This window comes from Eschrichtius robustus, chromosome X (assembly GCF_028021215.1).
Source record: "Eschrichtius robustus isolate mEscRob2 chromosome X, mEscRob2.pri, whole genome shotgun sequence".
In the NCBI taxonomy this organism is placed as follows: domain Eukaryota; kingdom Metazoa; phylum Chordata; class Mammalia; order Artiodactyla; family Eschrichtiidae; genus Eschrichtius; species Eschrichtius robustus.
In genome coordinates this window covers 114,023,893-114,048,415 of record NC_090845.1, presented here as the reverse complement: position 1 = coordinate 114,048,415, position 24,523 = coordinate 114,023,893, and the positions used below count along the sequence as shown (strand labels likewise).

At 51.9% G+C, this 24,523-nt stretch overlaps 1 protein-coding gene and 1 long non-coding RNA gene across 7 annotated transcripts in view; one reads left to right on the top strand and one right to left on the bottom strand.

The window, feature by feature from the left end:
• Positions 1-577: 577 nt before the first annotated feature.
• Positions 578-4,857, top strand: LOC137757079 (uncharacterized). Its single transcript, XR_011072297.1, has 3 exons — positions 578-632; positions 1,616-1,753; positions 4,685-4,857. It is a non-coding gene; the product is annotated as an uncharacterized lncRNA (long non-coding RNA).
• Positions 4,133-24,523, bottom strand: part of BCORL1 (BCL6 corepressor like 1) — a 60,821-nt gene continuing 40,430 nt past the window's right edge. For all 6 annotated transcript variants that reach the window (XM_068533682.1, XM_068533681.1, XM_068533686.1 and 3 more), the window contains 7 exons: positions 23,956-24,179; positions 19,608-19,829; positions 17,342-17,508; positions 16,375-16,520; positions 9,466-9,543; positions 8,237-8,390; positions 4,133-4,935 (listed from right to left, as the gene is read on the bottom strand). In XM_068533682.1, coding sequence (XP_068389783.1) covers positions 4,653-4,935; positions 8,237-8,390; positions 9,466-9,543; positions 16,375-16,520; positions 17,342-17,508; positions 19,608-19,829; positions 23,956-24,179 — 1,274 coding nt within the window. In that variant the 3' untranslated portion in view covers positions 4,133-4,652. The remainder of the gene's footprint in view (positions 4,936-8,236; positions 8,391-9,465; positions 9,544-16,374; positions 16,521-17,341; positions 17,509-19,607; positions 19,830-23,955; positions 24,180-24,523) is intronic.

Here is a 24,523-nt window from a genome sequence, read left to right as displayed (position 1 = left end):
TGGCCTCCTGCGCCGGCTGCCACTCTCGCACGGGCGGCGGGAGTGAGACCGGGCCGCCGCCCCCAGCCGCGGGGCGCCCGGCCTGGCCACCTCCCCACCGCGGCCTGCCTTTAGCTACACTTGCACGCACCGCCGCTTTCAACCTTGAAATCGGAGAGTGATCGAGGCACCCGCGACAGCCGTCTGCGCGCGGAGGGCCCCGACCGCCCGCGGCGTGAGCCCGGGCTCCTGGGAGGCGTCCGAGTCCGTTTGCCCAACGCTGCAGCTTAGCAGCCCGCCTCGCCATGGAAACCCGTGGTTTCGGGGAACACGTGGAGCCTGGCCCGCCCCGTTGCGGGGTCCAGAAGGCTCCAGCACTTGGCCCCTCCCCCTGGGAGCTAAGCAGGCCGCCCTTGGGGCGGACCTCATCCTCCGCGAACCACACACGCACTTGTCTTAGCAGGGACGGGACACAGTAAAGCACCCAACAAGCTTCCCCGTCATAGGGTAAAATATGGAAGGGGCAGGAGCTTACCGCCCAATTCCGCCCCCCGCCCCCCAACCCAAACGGATCGCGGGTCATCCTTCCTCGGAGTACGGAGACTTGAACAGGGCCTCCCTCTCGACACTGCACCCCAAAAATGAACATTCTGGTAAGACCATCATTAACTGTAAGCTCGTGACCTCAGCATGTAGGAGGAACTAACTTCAGCTAAACAGCCATGTTTACTCAGTACGATTTTCTTCCGTCGGCAGTAAATTGAGCCCCATTTGGCAGATGGAGCAATGAAGGCTCGAAAGATTAGGTTCTCTCTCACCCGAAGTCAGCCTAGATGCTAAGTGGTGGGCTGGCTCTTTCCCCTAGGCCGCACTGAAAGGATTAGATCATTTAATAAGAGGCCATCGTCCTCACCCTAGTCCGGACCAGGGATGCAGATTTACCTCCTGCTTTATGGGATTCACAGTCCGTACCTCCTGCTTTGATCTTCCCACTCTGGCAGAAGGGCAGTGAGAGGACTCCAGAAAAGGCGTGGGGAAGGGAACCCAAAAGCAAGAAAAGAAACTGCTGTTTGGTCCCGCTTTTAACTCATCCCCTTTCTCCAGAGAAATAAAGGGGTGTGCACACCCACACCCCCCAAACGCCCATGGCTGTCCACGGGTCCCCAAAGGACCATCACCTATTCCTTTGGGGTCATTCGGACTTTGCCCACAGCATCTCCCTCCTGCCCTAAATGGAAATCCTTATAGCATCCCCACGACTCTCCCTTCATCCTTTCTTCTGAATCTCAAGGAATCACCTTTTCCCCTCCCTCTGCCTGTCCTACCTCCAGCACATTTTTACCAATGTATTAAAAAGAAAAACAAAAAAAATACTCTTGTCATACCTGGCTTAAAGGGTTCCCATGGTTCCCCATCACCTCAGGCAAAAGTCAAAGCCATACACCCTGGCATGGCTGGCAGGGCTCCTACACCCTCCTCCCCCACCTGTACCTTCTAGCTCCAGTGACACTGAAGTGGGTTGTAGTTTCCTGCACATACTACCCTTGTCTGTCTCCAAGCCTGTGCTCAGATGTCTCCTTAGTTCAAAGATTCTTCCCTGCCACCTCTAATTCCCATTTTCCTACTTGTCAACTAGGCATCACTTCTGAACAACCCTGTGCCCCTGCCCATCCCTCTGAGCTCCCATAGCATCCTTGGCCTAGCTGGATCCTTGCACTCGCCACATGGCCTCAGGTGTTGTTTGGGAACCCGAGGCCTCAGGATCAGAAAGCAGGTAAGTGGAGGCCACTGGGGAGGACTGCTGCTGCTCCTCCATCTGGGCAGCTCACAGATCACTCGGGGGCTGGCTGGACTCCCGTCGGCCAGACACACAGACCCCTGGCCTGTATGCTGATACGGCGCTTCAGAGACTGCAGCCACAGTGAGAGGTCCTAAGAACATAGCTTAAAAGGGCCTCATCCCAGGCCTGAAGGCATCCCGTTCCCCTCAAACAATAACGGGCTCATTCTGGAGCCAGCAGTCAGAAGGAATCATAGCTTCTACCACTGGTTTTCAGAAGTAGGGAGAAAAGTTGTAAAATCCAGGATGGGCATCTTGCCTCCATAGTAGCTGGGTCTTGGGAAAGCAGAACCACAGAAAGACTGCACTGGGTAGGGGGGCAGGGGGGACACCGGCATGACAGTGAGGGCAGTGACAAGACCATGAAGTCAGCTGCTGACACAGGTGGCCCAGGGCAGGGAAGAGAGCTGGCAGGCAGGTGATTTCCTTGAGTTAAAGAGGATCATCCCTCACAGCCACCTAAAGAGGGTCCCTCCCTCTGATCATGCTCCTCCTGTGCAGAACGAGGAACGTGTGCACACGCGCGGGGGGACCCCACCAACCCCCGCCCCCCCCCCCCCGGGGCCCAATCAACGCAGGTGCTCAACTCTCCCCACTGGCCCACCCGCAGGATTTGCCCCTGCCTTTCCTTTCCTTTCCAGATCTTGCCCCAGTGACCCAAATGCTCACTGGCCACTCCACCTTGTCCTCATTTGCTGTGCCCATCAGGACGCAAAACTGCAAAGCAGGATCAGGGCTTTCCCCACTGACTTCATGGGGATGCCCACCTTCTGTAACCACGGAAGAGCCAATAAGGGGAGGAGAGAAGACAGGAGACAGAAGCCCTGACACAGGTTTTTCAGTATGCAAGTGTTTTTGACTCCACAGCCAGTTGCTTAAAATTAAACATAAAGGGCAGCCAGAATACACACCCAAATGCAAAAAAGTAAAGGCAAACATAAAATAAACCACACAATACCATGAACCCCAACAAAACCAAAAAATTAAAACCCCCAAAACCCCTCAATTTCATATATATATATATATATATATACACACATACATATATATATATATATATATATATATATATATTTTTTTTTTTTTTTAGAAAGGGAGAACAACTGTTCAAAACCAACTGGGCAGTATGGTGGGGGTGGGGAGCAGTCCTACAGAAGGGGGCCTAGAACTTCCCCCTGGGGACAAAGAACAAACACAATACAAAGAAAATAACCACCAATGCTCCTGCAAGGGTCAGGAGTCTCCAGAGAACAGATTGTCCCATCCTCAAACTGGCTCTTTTTTTTTTTTGCCTTTTTTTTTTGTCCTTTTTTTTTTCCATTTTCTTCTTTTGTTGTTGTTGTTTTAGCACCTGTACAATAAAACTGTACCATCTCCAACCAGAGCTGGCCATAGGGAGGCCCTCCCGCCTTTGGATGGCACATACTCTCTACAAGGATTGTTCGGAAAAATAGCAATTGGTAGAAAAATAAGAACAAGAGTGGGAAAGACAACGCCACAGAGGGAGCCGGGACAGGGAAGCAGCCCAAGCCCCTCCCTCTCTCTCCATGAACAAACCCAGCGCTGGAAGGGAAGCCTGGTAGGGCCGCACACTCAGCCCCAGGTCCCCAGGCAGGAGTGGAGGCTGGCCGGAGACCAGACTCCTGCCCTCAACCTAGGAAATAGCTGAGGCCTGGGTTCAACATCTGGCAGGCAATCCCAGAGCCCTCTGCAGATTCCAAAGGAGAACAGGGGTGGGGGGCAGAGGGAGAAGGAGGGAGGAGAGAGAGAAGAGAGAGGAAAGGGGTGCTCTGAGTCAGGCAAGGGGGAGAGATGGGGACAAGGGTGGGGAGCTGAGAGGCTCAGTATCCAGGGCGGCCGGGGGCTCAGGGGGGAAAGCTGCAGGAACAAACCCATACTGTGCACTCTTGAGGAGGGCGGTGAGGACAGCAAGGAGGGGGCTACCTTATCCTTCAGACCCATTCTCAACTCTCCTCCGTAAGAGTAACTCATTAACCCCTTACTCCCATAATCCTCCCCTCCCCAGTAAACACTAATCTCGAGACAGCAGGGCTGCTGCAAAGGGCAGGAGGGTGAAACGGGGGGAAAAACTGGGGGAGGGGTGAGCACCAAAGACTCAGGATTCACCCCCCACCCCCCAGACCTGGGCCAGCACCAGCCACCATCATTAGTCAAAGCCAATGGCCCCCCCCCACCCCCTCCCCAGTGGTGGAAAAAAACCTGGGAGTAACTTTTTCAGAGGGAGGGAACAGCTTCAGAGCTTAATCGAGAAAGACAAAGAAAGGAGGTGAAGAAAGTCCCTCAATACAACAAGTTGTCTCAAATCGTCACAGTGATACAGACTTATCAGAAACCAATGAAACAATACAACTTAAATACTAATAAAATAAATACTATGGAAGACAAAAGAACACAGGGGAACAGAGGGGGCGCTCAGAGATTTGGGCTTTTCTCATTTCTCCTCCGGACAGGCCGTGGCCACCCAGGGCCCAGGTTTGGTCTTGGTCACACACAAGGAGGCCAGTCCAAGGGACCCTGGCGCCACCTCCCACCACCCCTGGGACCTCTTGTCCTCAGACGTGGAGTTCAACTTTCCACCCCCGTCACCAACCACGACAACAATGACGATGACAGGGAGATGAGAACTAACTGTAACCAAACGAAAAACAAAAAACAATCCAGTCACTAATGCTGGCATTGATAAGGCGGCTTCTTGTTGGTCCGTATTATTGCCTCTTTCTGCAGTCTGGTGCTCGGTGGGGGAAAGACATGGGAGGTGGGGGAAGGGTGAACTTGGGAGGAGAAAGAAGAAAAGGGAGGGGCTGTTTTCCCGGTCAACTGTTCCAAGGCTGGAACTCCACCTCAGACCCTAGGAGCCGAAGCAGCTCCGCCTCGTACCGCACCAGCTCCACAGTCTCAGAGGAGCCCGGGGCGGAGGTGGCGTCCACGCCTCCAGGCCACTCGGCGGGGGTCAGCAGCTGACTGGAGGCCACCTGCCGGTAGAACTCGGCCTTGGGCAAGGTGGCGATTTCAAAGTGCGGGAACCGAGCCTGAAAGATCCTCGAGGAAAGCTTCAGCCTCTTCAGGACGTCGGTAAAGAGAAACCAGTTGCAGGGCCTAGAAAAGGCAAGAATGGGAGTTAGGGGAGGGGGCCAAGGGGACGGGGCGGCGGGGGTGGGGTGCTGGGAGCAGGTGGGAGGGCTGCCGGTCTGGCCACCCTCCACTAAGCCACAGACCCCATGGGTGTAGCGGAGGTGCATTATTTTCTGTCCCCCACATTGGCAGGCCCAGCTTTCAGCTAAATGGCGAGCACTCAACCCATGAGTGACCTCTTCCAAAAACTGGGAGCAGGAGGGAAATGGGCCTTCCAGAACCTAAACTTCTGAGCAGGCTTCCCCAGGCCTTACCCGCACCCGTGACCTGGAATTTACCATCTGCTGGGACCAGTTCTGCCCCGAGCGATCCCTGCCAGCCTGTCTGGCTTCCCTTTCCTGTTCTCACTCCTGCTCCCCTGCCTCCTTGTTCTCCAAGACCTCCCCCGGCAGAGGGGGAGCCGTGGAGAAAGGCCTAAACTGCGGGTAATCCAAAAGGCATTTCTCTTTGGCTCTGGAATGCATTAGACAAGTTTTGTCTCCGGCGGATGCCATCACTTCTGCAGGGCCAGAGCTCACGTTACAGCTACAGCCAGTCTGACTTTGCTGAGCACACCCGACTGGGCGACAGCCTGGGGGCAGCTGGGAGGGGGCTGCTAGCCGGGCCCGGGCCAAACGCGTGCTTTGACTAAACCACGAGGAAATGCTGCATCCCCATGTCAGTGGTCCCTGTTTCCAGGGCCGTCCCTCCTCGCCATTCGCCATTCCACTGTCCCACTTCCAGCCTTTACCACTTTTAGCCTGGACTATATTGCATCAGCCTCCTAACTGGTTTCCCTCTGCCAAGAGCCACCCCCCACCCACCCTCACTGGGTCCTCTGTTATTCTTCCTTTTCTAAAAAGAATATCGGACCTTTTCACTCGCTCCCTAAACCACTTTCACTGGATCCCCAGTATCTCCAGCAAAAAACCCTTCAAACTCTTTAGCATGATTATCATGCAAGACCCCATTCAAACACGACCCCATTCAACCCCTTCAGCCCTGTCTCCGCCCAATCTCCCTCTCTCTTTCACACACACACACACACACACACACACACACACACACACACGCACTGTATCCCCATCCCACCAAGTGCCAGCCATTTGATGAAGGACTAGCCCTGTTTTCTGAACTTGAATGTCTCAGTGCCTTTGCTCGTGCCACACCCTCCATCCTCCTCTCCTCACTGGCGCAGTGCAGACTCCCTGTCACCAGTGAAGCCTTCCCCCGATGTAACCGGTTGCTCATCCCATCTTCCACAGTCTCATGGCACTTGGCTTGTACCCCTATTATAATACCTGTAACAGAGCCCATTTCAGAAAGAATATAAAAGAAATGTAAACTGTGGTTCCCTCTGTGGCACAGGAATGGGGACTTGGGGTGGACCGGAACTTTTACTTTTCACTTGACACCCTTCTGAACTGTTTGAGTGTTTTACAATAATAAATCTGCTTAGGAACTTGGTCTTTTATTAGAGTTAATGGTACACTTGCCTGTGTCCTCTATCAGACTGGAGATTCTTTGAAGGCCAGAGCTATATTCTAGCCCTCAGGGTTTGACCTGGTACAACTGCTTAAGACATGTTTCTGGAATTGAATGTTCTGTACAGCACCTAAAACTTCTACCCAGACCCACAAGTCCTCATCCCTAAAATGCAGCATTTCTTCCAAATGACAATAACCTCTGTCATCTCACACAATCAGGGAATGGGGTGTTCTGGGTTAAGGGACAGGGACTACAGATACCAGACACTTGGACATCGCTTTCAAAGAATGGAGGAAAAACCCCCTCAGAACATTAACACTGGTGATCACAATTCAGTCTTGCTTTGATGAGTCAGAAGGCACTTCTGAAAGCCACAGGGCCTCGGAGTCATCATTCTACACACACACACACACACACACACACACACACACACACACACACACACTCTTTAAGAACATAAACGTTCACATCGTGCTGTAGCCGTGTGGAAGGGCAGATTCAGAAGTGGCGCTGGAGGATGTAACATCAGGAAAACCAGCTCTGCTGGTACCAAGCTCTCAACGGAAAACCTGCCTGCCGCCCAGCTTGCTGAGTGGTGCGCGGCCCTCGGTTGCCCCATGTTCTGTCCGCACCTAAAGCACACTACCCCGGTCCTTTTACTGCCTGCGGCCCAAGATCCTGTTTCAGAGAAGGAGGTGCTGAATACTTTGGAGGAATTAATTAACTGTGCAATACTATATCCCAGAGGCCCCGCCCCGCCCTCAGGGATCAGCTTATGCCCAGAAGAATAAGGACCAAAACCCCGTGAAACTTGATCCCTACTAGTGTCATCATAGAGGCTATTTTTATTCTTATCAGGCCAGGGGGGAAGGGATGCAAAGAAACTGTGGTCTAGTGGTTAGCGTCGTCAACTGAGGGGCTCCCTCACAGGGTTCCTAATCCATTGCCCCCTCCTCCCCGTCTCTCTATCGAGTGCACTTCATGTGCTTTCGTTTAAAAAAAATAGGGTCTGATATTGTAAAAATAGATATCAAAGAAAAAGTATCCTTAAAAGTGTCTGCAAAGGTATTTGAAATATGTGAAGATACCAAGAAGAGGACACTTAATGATGGAGGCCAAGAACAAAAGGACAGCGTATCCTGCATCCTCCTAACCAGTACAGCCACGGCCCTGCAGGCCGCTGAACTCCCTTCTGAATCATCAAATAAAGGTTAAATTGGGTTCAGTCTAATGCTAAGCATCAAGTATATCCTAGCCTCTGCAAACGGGTGATCCTCGTTATAATGTGCATGGTAATCTGAGAGGACAGCGGCCACGCCATCACCTCGCCAACATTAAGGCAATGAGAAACCAGCCTGTGGATTACTTAAGGACCCCGGTGGCCCCATAGCTATGGCAACCATATGTCCCGGCTTTTCCAAGAATCTCAATTTCAAATATTCTGTCTGGCTGTCCCCAGAAACCACAAAAATGTTCCAGAGATTCTAATAGTTCACCAGCCCAAATATCTCCCAGATCATCTCTTACACCCAGGAACAGGGCAAAAATCCTTCAGAGAGTGAATCTAGATTTTGGTTTTGGAAAACACACATAGTCAATGTACCTAGAGCTATTCTGAACATATCTAATCTGGGCTGGAAAGTCAGGCTGGACTTGGTCATATATTATCTTTCCTATGCTCTAGCACTTGTTCTCCAGGTCTCAGCTTCCTTCTGGAGAACTCCAGCATCCGCAGGGAGGCGGGCCAGGGTTGCCAGGCTGCTAGTGCTTGGTCCTCATAGATCTCTCAAACACTCACCCGCGGGACACTGACACCTGGAGGTTGTAGCAAGGGAGAAGAGGCTTGTCTGAGAGCTCGAACATAAAATCATCCTCTTCCACATCATCTCCTTCTTGATCGGAGCTCCCAGGAGGATTATGTAGGAGGTCACAGGCAAACCCTTCTTTTTCCTCTGTAAAGACATCATACAGGGAATTAGGACTTAGCTACATGCATAAAACCAAAGAAAAGAAATGTTCCAACAAGACAAAGAGGTGCGGCGGTGGGTGATCAGGAGACCAACAACCAGATCCCCGGTCAGGGCCAAATGTCTCTCATCTCGTGGCTCACATCCTTGGGAGGGCACGTGAAAGTTCTAGCCCTGGGAGGTAGTACTTTGTGGCCAGAGATTCCTTATACTCCTCCACCTTTCAACCGGAAAAAAGCAAGGTGGTGTGAAGGATACGCTGCCCAACTGTTGGAGACAGAAGCCTGAAGATGTCATCAGCAGTCGAAGGCAAGGGAAAACACTTGCCCTTCAAACCGCAGCTTTCCCAAGCCACCAGACTGCCTGCTGGCGTCCCCAGAAGCCCGGAGGGGGCTCAGCCTGTTCCCTTCCCCAGCCGTGTGTTCGGGTGTGGCCTGTTTCTCCTGCTCCAGCTTCCCCCCAAGCTTAGTAGTGGGTGTCTCCCTCGATCTGCAGCCCCTGGTCCAATGCGTGAATGCCGGATGACGGCCACAGATAAAGGCTCACTGCTCTTCCAACAAAGGAAAGCTCGGGCAAGAAGGCTAAGGGCTCGGGAGACAGCAGCTATCTCAGAAACTCTGTGTGCATCTTGGGGGCAGGGCAGGGAGGGAATGGTAGCTGCCAGATGAGGGGCTGGGTCCCTCTGGAGTGTGAGCAATACCAGAAGAGGTGACAACGCACACAGGCGCTTCTGGCAGGGTTAGGACAAAGCAACGGAGGAGAAAGGGACTTGGAAAAGAGAGAATTTTTAAAGTACCCAGGGGTGGGGAGTGGTAGAGGGCTAATGACGGATGGCTTTCTCCAAATCAATGGCATCTCCTGGTTTTGGCCAACAAGTTCTGAGTCTGGGGGAGGCATGGGCTAGAGTGTGGGCTGAAAGGGTCTGTAAGCTACTAATGGGTGAAGAAGGGCTACCTCCATTAGGTCACTCCTAGCTTTGAGAAGAATCAGTGAAACCCAAAGCAGATCCCAAACCTCTGAGCCATAGACAAGGGTGGGAAGAATCCCACTTAAAGCTTACCCAACACAGAACTGCTGTAAAAGTCCCAGGAAACGCCAGGATCACCCTCTGCCCGGCCCTGAAGATCCAAGAGGTGATCTGATGAAAGAAGAGGGAAGTGAGAAAAGGAGGTAGGTTAGAGAAGGAATCTAGAAGCAAAGTATATCCATATGGGGTTAGGAGAATGGAAGATGGAAAGGAAGGACCATAAGAGGGGCTGGGAGCGACCCAAGAGAAATCCGCTTCCTGCTATCCATCAGAGGTTACAAACCAGCAGCCAACAGCCAAATCTAGCCCGCTTACTGTCTAGGTTTTGGTCCAGTGTTTTAAACCCCTATAATTTAATTAACTTCTAACATTTTAAAATCGGAAAATTTCACTTAAAAATTCGGATTTCCAACTTTTCTTGAAAAAAAATCAGGAGATCTGGCAACACTGCATCCACATTCCTACATGTCAACAGTTGGCTGGAGGGAGAGGCGACATGTGCGTTCTCCAATTCAGCAGGCCCCACCCAGCCTGCTCTGCTCTCTAACACAATCAGCCTGAAGGCATTTAGGCCTGCGACCCCTGCTTCAAATGATGTAGGGAATTACTCTGCAAGCAGAATCCTAGACCTATCCCAGGATTTCAATTCCCTGTTGGTCACAATGTTCATATATCCAATCGCGATCTTGCCAATTCAAAGTAAGATAAGGAAGCATAATTCCTTCTGTTTCATCTTTGAAAACATGGTGGGGAGGGGAATGGCCAAGTTTATCCTCATGAAAACCTACTGCTTCCACTCCTAGGTATATACCCAAAAGAATTAAAAACAGGTATTCAAATAAAAACTCATACATGAATGTTCCACAGCAGCTCTATTCACAATCTCCAAAAAGTGGAAACAACCCAAATGTCATTCAGCTGATGAAGGGATTAAAAAAAATGTGGATAAACACAATGGAATATTATCCAATCCTCCATTAGGAGGAATGAAGTACTGTTACACACTATAACATGGATGAAACTAGGAAAAAAGGAGGCTAAGGGGTTAGGACTCAGTGGTTTGTTTTTTGTTTTTTTTTTTTGTTTTTGGCTGCACCACATGGCTTGTGGGATCTTAGTTCCCGACCAGGGATTGAACTCAGGTCCTGGCAGTGAAAGCACCAAGTCCTAACCACTGGACCACCAAATTCTCCAAAAAAACCCCATTTTAAACCTTTTGCTTACTTGATCTGAGAACAGACATCAGGTCACCCCTTAGCCTCCTTGTTCCCTAGCTAAGCATCATCTAGGTGAATTGTTTCACCTCCCAGCCCCATGTGGACAAAAGGCAGGTTTCCATGACAAATTCAACTGTGTCATCTGTGGGCACATGGCCCAGTGGTTGCCAATATGCCACGTAGTACAGTTGGCAAGCTGATTTAGCTGTGACACCTGGGCAACAGGACAGGAGAGAGTCCAAAGGGCACAGGTGAGGTGAGGGTGCCCCCTGAAAACCAAATCCCAGGAGGAAGTTGGCAGCTACTCTTAAAGGAGCAGAGCTAAGCCTCCCGGATGGAAGGCACCGCCACGGTCCAATATACCTTCCCTTTGGGTCACACATTCTATCAGCAAAAATGCCCATCAGCTGTTGTGAGCTACTGAAAGCAGTCGTTTTTTAGCAACCTTCTAGGAGATGAAGGGTTTCTTCCGAGAGGAAAAGGCAGTCAGAGAGAAGCATTCAAGTAATGGCCGAGCAGCCAGAGCGGAAAACCTTTCATCATGTACATTAGATCTTTTGTGCATTCTATGTGAAAAAACTCTGAGGTCACGGCTGCCAGCTTATTTCCTCTTCTGTACCCTGTGCCATTTGGGAGTTGGAAGTAATTCCTTCCAAAGGCATCTGTCAGGTAGGTGTCTATTCTGTGCCTAGCCCTGTGCTAGGTGTCCCGGAAGATAAAGGAATGAGATCGTAAGTTCCCTAAAGGCAGCGCCCACGTCTGTCCTGTTCATCACTGCCTCCCTGGTACCGAAGCCCAGGTGCCTGGCACACAGTAAGAGCATAATAAACACACGGGGAAAAAAGTGGGCGGCGGGGCAGAAATTACTGTAAGGCGAGACTATAAAGTCATGTGCTTACTCAGCCTGGGTCCGGAACATATGCATTCAAGTGACTGCTGTCCCCCGCACAGGTCACACGAGGACTCCATCAGAGCAGCCCTTGCTCACCACATTCCTGGGGCTCCAAGCTTCTCTTGGAGCTGCCTTCAGAGCCCCCAGCACATTCCTCTAATTTTCCTCGCTGGCAACAGATCTTTGTCATTTGCAGGTGAATTTGCCTTTTTGAGACAGCCCAAAGTTAACTGGCACAGGCAAAGATGCCAAAGTCGGAACAGGCCCACGAGTGGCTTACAAGAGGAACCATCAAGGTCTGCTTGACGGGGCAGCTTTGAGGCACGTTTCCTCACGTCTTCTCGTACAATCAGGATGAGGAGTGACTCCTTCTCCTTGATTCTCCCTTGCCGTCCCCTTAACTTTCAGTTCTTTTCTCTTACCTTGCCTTCAAAAAGAACCCTCAGCCCAGCAATCCTGCTCCTAGGTATATACCCCAAATAACTGAAAACAAACAAATATTGAGTCAAACAAATATGTGTTCACGCGTGTTCACAGCAGCACTAGGCACAACTGCCAAAAGGTGGACACAACCCAAATGTCCGTCAGCTGATGAATGGATAAGAGACAATGTGATCTATCCATACGAGTGGATATTATTCAGCCTTAAAAACATGCCACTACGTGGACAGACCTTGAAAACATGATGCTACGTGAAAGAAGTGAGACTCAAAAGACCCCATATTGTATGATCCCATTTATATGAAATGTCCAGAATGGGCAAATCCATAGAGACAAAGTAGACAGGTGGCTGCCAGGGGGCTGAGGGGGCGGGGCATGGTGGTAGAGAGCAACTGCTTAATGCGTATGGGGTTTCATTTTGGGGGGATGAAAATGTTTTGGAGCTCGATAGAGGTAGTGGTTGTACAACACTGTGAACACACTAAACGCCACTGAATTGTTCACTTTTAAATGGTTAATTTTATGTTATGTGAATTTTGCCTTGATAAAAAAACATTTTTTTAAAGTACTCAATGTGAGCCGTGACCCTGGCAATCAGAGTTTCTCTATGTCCCAGGGTCCCATCGTACCCCTCCCCATCTCCTCCAACCAAGTCACCAGCTGAGGGACATGAAAGGAGAGAAAAACAAAAAACAAGCGGTCTTCGACATGGGGTCATATGGCTGAGGTCTCTGGCAGGAAAAACAAAAACCTGTGATTCAGTGACCTCAAGTGGTAAATTGCTAACCCTTTCATCAGTGGAAGGAAAAGCAGTCCTGATACTTCCTCCAATGCCCCAACCCAAACTGCAACAATTCCCCCCAGCTCCCACATTCTTTCTGACAGAGGACGAAAAACGAATCTGTTTTCCCTTGGGTAGGTTGGATATTATTCTTTTCTTCAAAGGGTCAAAGGGAAATCGGTCACATGCCTGCCTGTAATCTGGCCCAAGGAGGAGGTCTTCCAAAGGCCTCTCGGAGGGCTTGGATAGCTTGGTGTTCCGAGCCCAAGGACGAGAGAGAAAAGGTTCACTGTCTGACCTCCAGTACCCAGAACTGTACCTGAAACCTAACAGGTGCTCTATAAACTCACGAATGAACGAACGCATGAAGGAGCACCGCTATACCCTTCAGGATCTCAGGAGAAATGGGCCTCGTGTTAAGCCAAGCCAATGTAGGAAAATCCACATTTTCAACCCACACAAATTACCAGCATCTCCTGCTTTACAGAAGAATTCACTACCGGATACCATCCCCTTGTATTTAAAAGAGGATTTGATTCCCAGACTTTTCCAGAGCAGGGGACTTGCACAAAACGAGGGATGCTCTACATGAGGCACAACCCTGATAATCTCTCTGGCTCGCCGTTTCTGCCCTTTACACCCTACAGGGACTCGCCTTCATTTGCTGCCCAGTGGGATCTCCACTAGGGGAGGAAGAAGACAATTAATCTATGGAGAATTTGGTCAGGCAAATGCTTGGGGATGAAAAGCAAAAAGCTTTTTAACTACCTCGGCCAGACAGGCAAGGTAAAAAGAAATCCGGAAGTCCACACGGACGCATCTAGGTGTAGGGGCCTCCCCAACCCTCAACCTCATGGTGCTTCCTGCAGCCACTCTACCCAGTGGTTCCTTGAGATTTGGGGCAGGGGAGCGCTATGGAGATGAAAAAAGAGAAATACCCGGTTCAGGGAATCGAAAAAGCTCCTGGTGATGGTTACACAACATCGTGAATGTACAAAATGCCACTGAATTGTTCACTTCAAAATGGTCCTGTTGGGTGAGTTTCTCCTCAATTAAAAAAAAAAGGTGGTGGTGGGGGGGGGGGACTTCCCTGGTGGCGCAGTGGTTAAGAATCCACCTGCCAATGCAGGGGAGACGAGTTTGAGCCCTGGTCCGGGAAGATCCCACATGCCGCGGAGCGGGCTAAGCCCGTGCAGCCTAGAGCCTGTGCTCTGCAACAAGAGAAGCCACCGCAATGAGAATCCCGCGCACCGCAGCAAAAGAGTAGCCCCCGCTCGCCCCAACTAGAGAAAGCCCGCGCACAGCAACAAAGACCCAACGCGGCCAGAAATAAATAAATAAATAAATACTACTAAATACATTTATTTTTTTAAAAAAGGCCCTGAGTAATACTTCTCATCCCCCCAAAACAGCCTTTGGGCTCAAGTCCCTCCTCCCGGTGCCTGCATCTCCCGGCTGCCAAGGTCCTAGCCAGACTGAGCACTTTCCCTAACAGCCAGTCAGAGCTCTGTCTTCAATCGGCACTCAGTATTTGCATGGAAAAGAGGTGGCCCAGTTTTAACACTCCTTTCAGCTCCCGGCTCCCACTATGAAGTTATAGCTCCATGCCCATAAAGTTGAGAAACAATGTCAAGATTTGAATGAGGGTGTTCAGCCTGGACAGGCTAGGAAGTGCCAGAATTAAGAAAAGTCTTCTCTTGCGTCTGCAACACAGACTAGCATTCAAGTTAGTTTAAGGAGGCATCAAAAGGCTTTCTAGTAGTTGGGATTAGTTAACAGACATGAGAAGAAGAGAGAAAAACATGTTTATTTCTAATTCTTTAACTACTTAAAATGGTTTCAACATTCAAACTCCTTGGGGATTTTGGAGAAGGGGTCGGGGAAGAAAAGACTTTGCATGCAATGGTGGTCAGAGACAGCTTTATTTGGACCCAGAGGGCCCCAAGCCCTCAGGAGGGCAGTCTCTAGCCCAAAGAGACCCCTAGATGAGACCTGCTGATCAAAGGAGAGCTTCGTGCAGTGCTTTTATCATGTTGAGATGTTCCCGTGTGCCAGCTTTTCCTGGGAATTGTGTGGAGTGCAGACAACACGTGTGCGCGTGGAGGAGAGTGCGTGCGGTGCGCGGCATGCAGGAAGAGGCCACAGAGGGTGGCTTGCCCCGAGCCCCGCGCCCCAGTGATGGTCCAGCTAAAGTGAACAAGAGTCCTCACTGCCCCAGAACAAAGGCCTGAAGGAGCATCCCCAAGCGGCTCCACCCCTCACAGACAGGGGCCTGGGACCCCAGAGCTGGCAGAGGGAAGAGGCAGTCCTCCTGCTGCAGCCAGAGAGGCTGGGTCCTGCTGGGGGCGGGAGGCCTGCACACAGCGGGTGGCCAGCAGGGATGCGTTGGTTTGGCTGCGGACTGGATGGGGGCTGGCCGAGCAGGAGTCAAGGGCTCCCTCAGCGGCCTCCTGTCACTCCCCCTCCAGCTTTTATTAGTACCTAGAAGGCAATTCCCACCTCGTCCTCCTTTCGTGGGGACCTTTAGCTCAGGTTCCTTTGTTTCTTCCTCCATCATCAGCTACCTAGTTAACCTTTGTTCAATAAACAGATGAGCCCCTGGTTGGGAGCCCAGGACTGTACTGGGGGAGGCAGGGGGTGGGGAGAATTGGGGACTGAGGCCACAGCCTGGGAGAGAGGGAGCGGCCTCGGGCGAATCCTTGGCCCTGTGGGCTTCCAGGCGAGTGGGGCTGTACCACAAACATTGAAGCCTCCGCGGAGGATCAGCGACACAACTCCCAGCTGCTCCATCCGACCAACTGCCGCTCAGGCAGCCTGAAGAAGTCACCGCTAGTGCAAGGGCCAAGCTGTGACGTCACGAAGGAGGCGGGGTTCCTTCATTCGGAGGTCAAGTCTGAGGAGATTCCCACTGAGCATGCCCAAGCTAGACTTCCCTCCTTCCCTCCTCCCTGCTGCCCAACTCGGCAGAGCTATCTAACTGCAGACAAACAGCTGTCATCCGCTAATAAGAAAATAAATGCAAGTTGGCTTGTGGCCCTTGCCATGGGCCTTAACACTACTTTTCCAGAGGGGGCAGGTGAGGGAGGAGGAAAAAGAAGCAGGAGGATGCAGAGGGAACGTCACAGTCGCCACAGAGTGTGAGGAAGAAAGCATTGGAGGGGTCCCAAGGGTTGGACTTTGATCACCAACAGGGAGAAAGTACAGAGTGCAAAAACAAAAGCAAAATGTTAAGTGTCACTTCTTTGCAACCGACATACCATTCAAAGCACAAGTCCACACATTTTGCCCCCAACTAAATCTACTAGTGGGGCTGCTGTCCCACAGGGAGGCCTCCCCACATACCGAGCGGGGAAATGGGTCCCCGCGGGCTACCAGGGCCCTGAAGAGGATGCGTGTGATGTGGACACTCAAAGCACAGGGACAAGAGGAAGCGACCTCCTGACTTTTTAAAGTTCACAGAGATTTCTGAGCCGCCAGAAGGAAAGCCCGTGCAGAGGGCTGACGCCCCTCATGGGAGGTGCTTGAGATGGAGGGAGATGAAGGGCATCTCGGGAGCTCAGGGATCAGAGGCCAGACCTAGGAACGAGGTTTTGAGTCTGGGCCGTACTCACCGCTCAGAAAGCGCTTCATGGTGTCGCTGCTGGCCAGCTTCATGGCCGTCTGTCCCGAGTAGGTGGCCAGCGTGGGGTCAGCCCCGTAGGACAGCAAGAGCCAGATGGTTTCCAGGTTGTCGTTGACCACCGCATCGTGAACTGGCCTGCGAGGTGATACAGGGTGAGAACAGCAGGGCCCAAGCGGGAAGCTGGGTGTCTAGGCCTCACGCCACCTCATCAGGGAAAGCAAACTGAGATGACCCCAGTGTAACGTGGGTAAGACTTAGGGCAGGGGAACCACTTGCTGGCCTGCACTGCCCTCTAGCCGTACCTTTCTCCTCCCTCCCATTTCTCTCTCTTATCTTTCCCCCACCATGACGGGACAGTCCCTGTGGCACAATGGAGCTCCGCTGTTAGCTCTGGAGCTCAGGAGAGAACGGGCCCCTGACTGAGGATAAACTTAGAGCAGATGCTGGGGGATAGGAACGGAAAAACCCAGACGACTGCCCCAGAGCAGGGATGAGCAGAGCTGCTCCACACACCAGGCCGGTGGCCAAGCAGAGCCTACATCCTTTGACCCAAGTCCCCCCACGCGGTATGCAACTTGTGTCAGTTTCACTCAGGAAGTAGTCCCTCGAATAGAGCACAGGAGAACGGGTGCAATTTCTTTAAGACAATGGCAGGTGTCTTTTTTTTTTTTTCTTAAGTATATAGACATCAATTCAAGAATCATATCTGGGATGTTACCCTAAGGTCAACCTCCCAATTCCTAAAGCCCGAGATTCTGCCTGAGACAGGTGCACAGGATGATCCCCAGACAACACCAGCCTCCCCTCAGTGAGCAATGTGCACTGGCCAGCAGGAACTCATCCAGCCTTGCCCTAAACCTGTCCGAACCGGGGCAGGTTCTCTTGAGGGAGGGGCTGAGCGGGGGGGGGGGGGGGGGGGAGGGGCTGGCGGGGGGTAAGGGGAGCAGCCTTCTTGCCTCGTGCCGTCCTGCGCGCTGCAGTTTACGTTGGCACCGTGCTCCAGCAGGATGTTCAGGATGTCAGTCCAGCCCCGGGAGCAGGCCTCGTGCAGGGCCGTGTAGCCAGCGTTGTCACGGTGATTCACATCTTCACTGTCTTTCTGGAGGCAGTAGAGAACAACGTCCTGTGGGAACAGGGAGAGCACCGTGAGCAAACAGAGGCCGAACTCCGGAAATCACCCGAGCTAGGTGTGAAGCTCTCCAAATGTCCAGAGTCTCAGAACCTGCTCTTTAGTCCAGAGACTGACAGGCAAATCTCAAAATCTTTTGCCAACAAAATCAGTCCTGAGGTGCCATCGCCAGGGGCTCAACTTTGGGCCGTGTCCTCAGCCGTGGGGAGGCAATTCCAGTGACCGAGAATACTCATCTGGGTGTGGTTTGCTGGCGTGAGGCCCTCAGAGCGGCTCACCTGCCCACCCAGAGCTTACACCCTCAGGCCTCAAGTGTCTGAGCGCCCTTTCTGTAGTCTGGGGCTTTTCGAGACAGCCCCAGACCAGAGAAATGAGACATGTGCTGGCAAGCACAGCCCCTGGCAGTAATTCGAGAACAAGGAAGAAAGAATTGGTTTAAGTACTATCCCTGGATGCTGGTTTTAATTGTTTTAAGTACTATCGCTGGATGTTTATCCCTGGGCAGTCAATTCCAGCCCTCCCCTCAAATCAAGACTGTTCCAAGGATAAGCCAGTATGGTCACTCATCCATAGTAATGATTAGCTTCCCTGGGCTGAGACGACAGGACCAGAAGTGGGACTCCAGGCCGAGAAGCAGCCTAGCTAGTCTAGGATGAAGCTGGTGAATACGCTGACGGGGAGGGGAGAGGCAGCCCCTCTTCTGAGGGAAAGAGGCTGACAGCAGCTACCAGGGGCCTCTCATCAACTCCCCCAGGCCCTGGTGAGATGGGACTCAGTCGTCCTGACTGACAGCTAGCTCACTGGCTGGCTGGCTAGAGCTAGCGAGCGCGCGAGCCTGTGTGTGCCCACTGCCTCTACCCAGGGGACCACAAGGCCCCCTACCCTCCTCATCAGTGCAGATGTTGCCTCTTCCTCCAGGCCTCAGACTACTCCTCCCTCCCTCCCATGACAGGCTGTCCAACCTGCTCTTGCCCTGTCCTGATTGGTTGGCCTGTGGTTTCCTGTTGGCTGCTTTGGCCCCAGGTAAAAGAAGTTCACTTAAAGGGCAAGTGTTGGTCATCATTTTTTCTTTCGATCTCCCTTGGCAGCTACCCAGGCCCCCACACGAGGTGCTCGAGACAGATACGTGGCTTGCCAGTAAGACACTGTCAAAGCGGCTCTCCCGTGCCAACCAGGCTGGCTGGGAGTGCAGCTGTCTTTAAATGAGTCAGTTATGGGTGTCGGAAGCCTTAAAAAAAAAGAGGGCCTACTCTAAAGCCCAGCAGCTCCACCCTTCAGAGCAAATCCTGGGGAAATAAGTGGTGTGGCGGGCAAAGGCGCATGGTCAAGGAGCTCATATCAACAAAAATGTCCAACAAGGTAACTGAATGATGGCAAATGAGTCAGGCTTCTGCCCCTACCTTGGCATTTGGGAATCAAAAAGACTTTGGTGTGAATTCAGACTCACATGTACGTAGTAGCTGAGTGATTGCGGATGTATCACTTAACATTGCTAACCCCTGATTTTCTCACCTATAAAATGGGGTTAATAAAACCTACTGCCATAGGCTTACAGTGAAGATGAAAGGACACGACGTAATGAGAACTCAACACGACAAAATAAACACCAGCTTCCTTTCCTAATTTCTGTTCGATCCATAGGGAAGTAGCATAAGGTCGGGTGAGCTCATCTCTGCCCCTCCAATGTACTCCTGACCCCCCCGCTACCAGAAGCCAAAACGAGGGGAAGCTGGAGAGGGATGTAAAGAGTGAGCAATGATCACCCCCGTCCCTGAGTGGGGGAGCCACGGCACAGGGAAATTCAAGACGACATAAAAACCCCCAAATCCCATTTCTGGCCTAGGAATGTACTGGATGATATTGTGTTACCATTTCAATTCTGTTCATCCTAAATTGCCTTTCAAAAGGGTTTGCATTCCCACACACCACGCCAGGGTCACGGCGGCCTCAGAGGCCGTCTGCGCAGTAGGAGGAGGCCAGCCTGGGCTCAAGCCCCAAACCAAGCCCTGCCCAGGCCACAGAAGAGCCAGTGGCGAGAAGCTTCTCCACAGATGCTCGGGCAATGGCATCCTGTGGCTGGGGCGGCTCCTTACCTTATAGCCAAGACGGGCCGCCCGCTGCAGGAGGGTCTCGCCAGCATTTTTGTTCACTATGAGCCGACGAGCCTCTGGGGGGATCTGCCGGGCTGCAGGTGACTCGGAGGCCTCCTCTGGGCCAGCACTTCGGGACTTCGAGGGCGTGCATGGTTCTGTGGGTCTCGCTGGGGTGGGAGATTTGGGAGAGCGTGTCTTCTGCTGGCTCCAACGCCCTTTGCCCTGGAAAGCAGAGACGCAGTCCTAGATCAGCACAGGTCCCCGCTCATTTCTACCTGGTGAGCAGACGCTAAGGGGCTCAAGTCCTCAACCCCAGAAACCAAGGAATAACGACAGGATTGGAAAGCGCAGGTTGAGGAGACATCCCAGCCTCTCTCAAGCACTCTGCATGCCTTCTTTACCTGCCTCAGTCCCCGTTTATTGTGGTTTTTACAAGTCATCTCGATAAATAAGCGGGAGCAAACTCTCAGAGTAAAGAGAAGTGGAGACAGCTAGCTTTGACTAAAGAGGCACGGCTGTGGAAGCCTTCACTCTTGTTGCAAAAACCTTCCCCCCACATCCAACCCTCACCAGGTTTTTCCCACCTCTCACCACACTGTGTCCCCGATCACACTCATGCCCACCTGGGCTGGTGGAAAGCGATCAAGCTCACGAAGCAGACAGACCGGGTTTTGAATCCTGCCTCTGCCAGCCGCTAGCTATAAGACCTGGGGCAAGACCCAACCTCTCGGAGCCTCGCTTTTTCCCTTGCGGGGTCTTTGAGATAATGAACTAGAGCAGCTCCAGAACAATGCACAAGGTGGGTGCTCACAAAACGTTAGTGTCCTTTCCTCATGAAATGACCCCTGCATGTCTCCTTTATCCTCCCATCTCGAACTGGAATGTCTAGAGCAAGTTTCCATGCCTGGCCCAGCACGGTTTAGTGAGTCTATAGGGGCAGGTAACTTGTCTCTTTCAGATGAAGGGAGGGGACTTCAGATGGGGAGGAACTGTGTTCGAGGAGCTGTACTCGAGGAACCAGACCCAAGGCGCCTCATCTGCACCTGGACCTAAGTTAGATGATGAGATTCGAAACCTGGAGTTGATACCGTAAGTGGACAAGACTTTGGGGGGGCCTTGGGAGAGGAGGGTATGACTTGCATGTGGAAGGGTATGAATCACTGGGGGGCCCGAGGACAAGAATGTGCCCTCATCAGACTTTAAGATGGCCCCTGATGATCCCCACCTCCTGATATTCATGCTCTTGTGTAGCCCCCTTCTGCACTGGAGAGGACTGATCTGTGTAGCCAACAGGAGAAGGCAGAGATGACGGTGTGTGACCTCCAAGGCTAGGTCCTAAAAGACAATGTTGCTTCTGCTTTGCTCTCTTTTGGATCACTCGTTCTGGAGGAAGCCTGCTGCCAGGTCATGAGGACACTCAAGCATCCCTTCAGAGAGGCCCACGGGGCAAGTAAAGGAGGCCTCCTGCCAACAACAAGCATCAACTTGCCACCATGTGAGGGAGCCACTCTAGAAGCAGATCCTCCAGCCCCAGTCAAGCCTTCCGATGAATGCAGCCCTGGCTGACACCACGACTGCAACTTCACGCACGGGAGACCCCAAGCCAGACACAGCGAAGCTGCTCCTGAATTCCCGACCCCCAGAAAGCGTACGGGAAAGCGTATGTTTATTGTTGGGTTAAGCTGCTAACTCTTCGGGTAGTTTGTTGCACTGCAATAGATAACTAATACATCCCACTTACCCAAGTCCCTTAGAGCATCAAGGTCTCACTTAAATCCTGTGTCTTCTACAACATTCTACAACACTCTGGTCCCCACTGCCCTCTTTCTCTGCAACACCCAGAACACCTAGTCTGAATCACATAATCCAATGCCTTATGTCTGACTGTCAATTTCCTCCCGTTGTTTCACGGACAAGTCTGGCCTCTCCTGCTACGTTTGAAGCTCCCCGGGGTCAGGGTTCACATTGTCATCTGCTCTTTTGTTCCTTACAACACTTAACTCGGGGTTGGGCACATCACTGCAACAAGCATTTGTTGACTTGATCCAAGGCAGCTATATGGAGAGCCCTGGGCAGCCAGAAGAGTTGCCTAGAAAGACACGAAGCCAGGAAAGGAATGGCAGCAGGGAAAAGACAAGGTCCCAGGGCATTTGTTTCCTCTGGTAAATCCCAAGACAAGAGCTGCTATATGTCCACATCCCAAAAGGGCAGAGAGGTACGATAGCTAGCAGGAAGGCACCGGCTATGAGTGTAGAATGCTGCTTTATTGCCGGGAGGATAGAGGTGTACTATGGTGATACTGGAGGACGCTGGGTAAAGTACCCAGGTTTTTGCTAAGCCAAGCCGGGAGCCAAAGGGTGGCTCTCTTTCTAGGGGCCAGAGCTGCCAGAGACAAGGGAGGCTGCCTGAGGGAGGAGCAAGAGCAAATGGGGACCACCTCCCCCTCCCCCCTTCCTCCCTGGCTCGGAACCCCTGTGGGAAGAAGCCTTTGGCCGATGCCTCAGCTTTAGTGTTGCACGTGCGTCCCCCGCCCTCCCACCACCTTGCTTCCCACTACAAAGCACCGTGCCATGGGGGCAACTGGAGCAGGTGGTGGTGACTAGGAGAGAAAGAAAGGCGGGAGGGAGAAAGGGAGGCCCTGTGAAGGGAGAAAACCTCTCTGGGAGAACATGTCAGTGGACACACCGCCAGGCAGAATAACCACACAGAAGCATCAGCGTGTGCTGCTGAACGTCAGGCGGCTGGCCACCTTTGTGTGGGACGGGGCCATCTGAGCGTGTGGGGAAGAGCAGGGGAGGGGGACGCCCACCTTTCGCCAGAGCTGCTCAGGGTTGCAGTGTCTCCCTGCCCAGCTGCCCCCTCCCCCAGTGTCTCCCGGACAGACAGAAGCCACCCATTCACAGGGTGGAGACATAGGCAAAGAGTGGGGGGCGTGCACCAAGGGCAGCCAGGCCGGCCTCACACCCCAAGTCTCTCACTCGGGTCACCGAGTAACCTCGAACAAGTCCACTAACCTCCCCAAGCCTCAGTTTCCTCACCATAGAATGAGGACAGCTACTGTGGGAATTAAGAGCGATCACGCAAGCAGAGCACCTGGCACAGACCAGACTTCCCCTCTCCTGCCTAGGCCTCCTCTGGGGGTCGCAGGGAACTGGCACTGCTACCTTGCCTCTCCAAGCCTCTGTCTCCTCATTCTTACCTCGGCCTGAAACTCGAGGATGTACACCAGCCTCAGAGAGAGCACTTTACTGTTCTCAAAGCCCTTCACATCCGTTGCCTCCTTTCTTCCCCCAAGCACCCTCTCGAGATGGAAAGGACATGAAGTATCATCTCCATTTTTAAAGAAGAAGAAATAGGCTTGAGTACTTTGTTTGAGCTGGAACCAGATTCCAGAACGAGGAAGGGGAAAGGAGGGGGGACTCAAGCACTTGGGTCTCCTACCTTTCGCCAGTGCCACACAGGGATCCCTCCTCTGGAGCTGGAAAGAACCGTAAGGATCACAACCACCAAAACAAGCCCAATATGACCTTTTTTTTGGTTGTCAAGACAAACACATATTACAGGTAAACATTTGAACCTGAACCTCACTTCTCTCAAATGTACAGCTCACCCAGGATAAGGACGGTGTAATTTTTTTTGAATTGTGCAATGCGGAACTCAACACCAGTGCCATGAACATCAGACCCAAAAGAGACGTCAATTTTGAACAGGGGTTCTAGAACGCTTGCCTGGCTATTGATTGGTGAGTGCCCACTTACCTGCTCCTCTGCTTCCATGAGAAGCAAAGGAACTGAGGAGTGGGGTTGGGGAAGTACAGCTATGACCGGCCCAAGTGGAAGAATTCCTTCAGCCCCACCCTTAGGCAACCTTGGCCTGGACATCAACATCCTTGCTTCTGTAAGTTGTTTTCTACCTTGATTGACTCAGAAAGCTCCCTGATTGGTTTCCAGTGAGTTAAGCCCATACAAAAGCTTCTTGATTGGATGTTAACAAGCTATTCAGGGTAACATCCTGCCATATTCTTTAGCTCTTCCCTAACTCAAAGGAGATTCAAGGATTGTCAAGGAAAAGCCATCATGGGCCAAACCCCATAGTTTGCAGATGCTTCTTGTTAGCTCTAACTTTAGTTCCCATTCTTCAAATCCACACCCCAACCCTTCTAGAACTAGTTTAAAATATTTTAATAAATATGGGTTAATTTGATCTCCACCCCCCCACCCCCCACCCCGTGTACTCACTCACTCAGAAGACTGTTGACTGAGGAGCCTGCCTGGAAAATGTGCCAACCTAGCCCGGCCCCGGCCGCCACAATGCCCCTCCTCTACAGCTCCCCTGGCTGGTAATGTACCTTTGCCTCTTCTGAGACCGTCGTCATGTGCTTGGTCTTGCACTTTCGTTTTCCTGATGGCTTTTCTGAATTTTCAAGGCAGGCTGGCTCCTCTAGGTTATTTGGGAGGAAACCATTTGGTGAATCTGAAATCCCCTGGGCTTTGTTGGGCAAGAGAAGGTTCCTGTTCCTGAGGTGGTGCTCCGAACTTTGGGAGGAAGTCTTCTGCTTACGGGCCTTTAAATCTGAAGGCAAGAAACAGGAAAGAATGGATGTCAGGGAAATGGAACACAGAAAAGCAACGCCTTCCTCTAAGCTGAATCAGAGGACTTTGGGGATTAGAACCTCAGTACAAAGTTGTGTAACTATTCGCTACCCATATCTGGCACGGTGCGGACTATTCCACTAAATGCTTCTCGAATGGACACTGTGCTTCCGCATCAAAGTCCCTCTTCTACACGCAGGAGACAACTCCCAGCCCTGCTAGCAGGGGGTGGCCCATCTGGCTGTCCCCAAGATGAGGGTAATTTTAAAAGGATTTCCCCATAGCCCAGAGCAAATCAGAACTTTCTTTTCAGCTTTTCCCCAC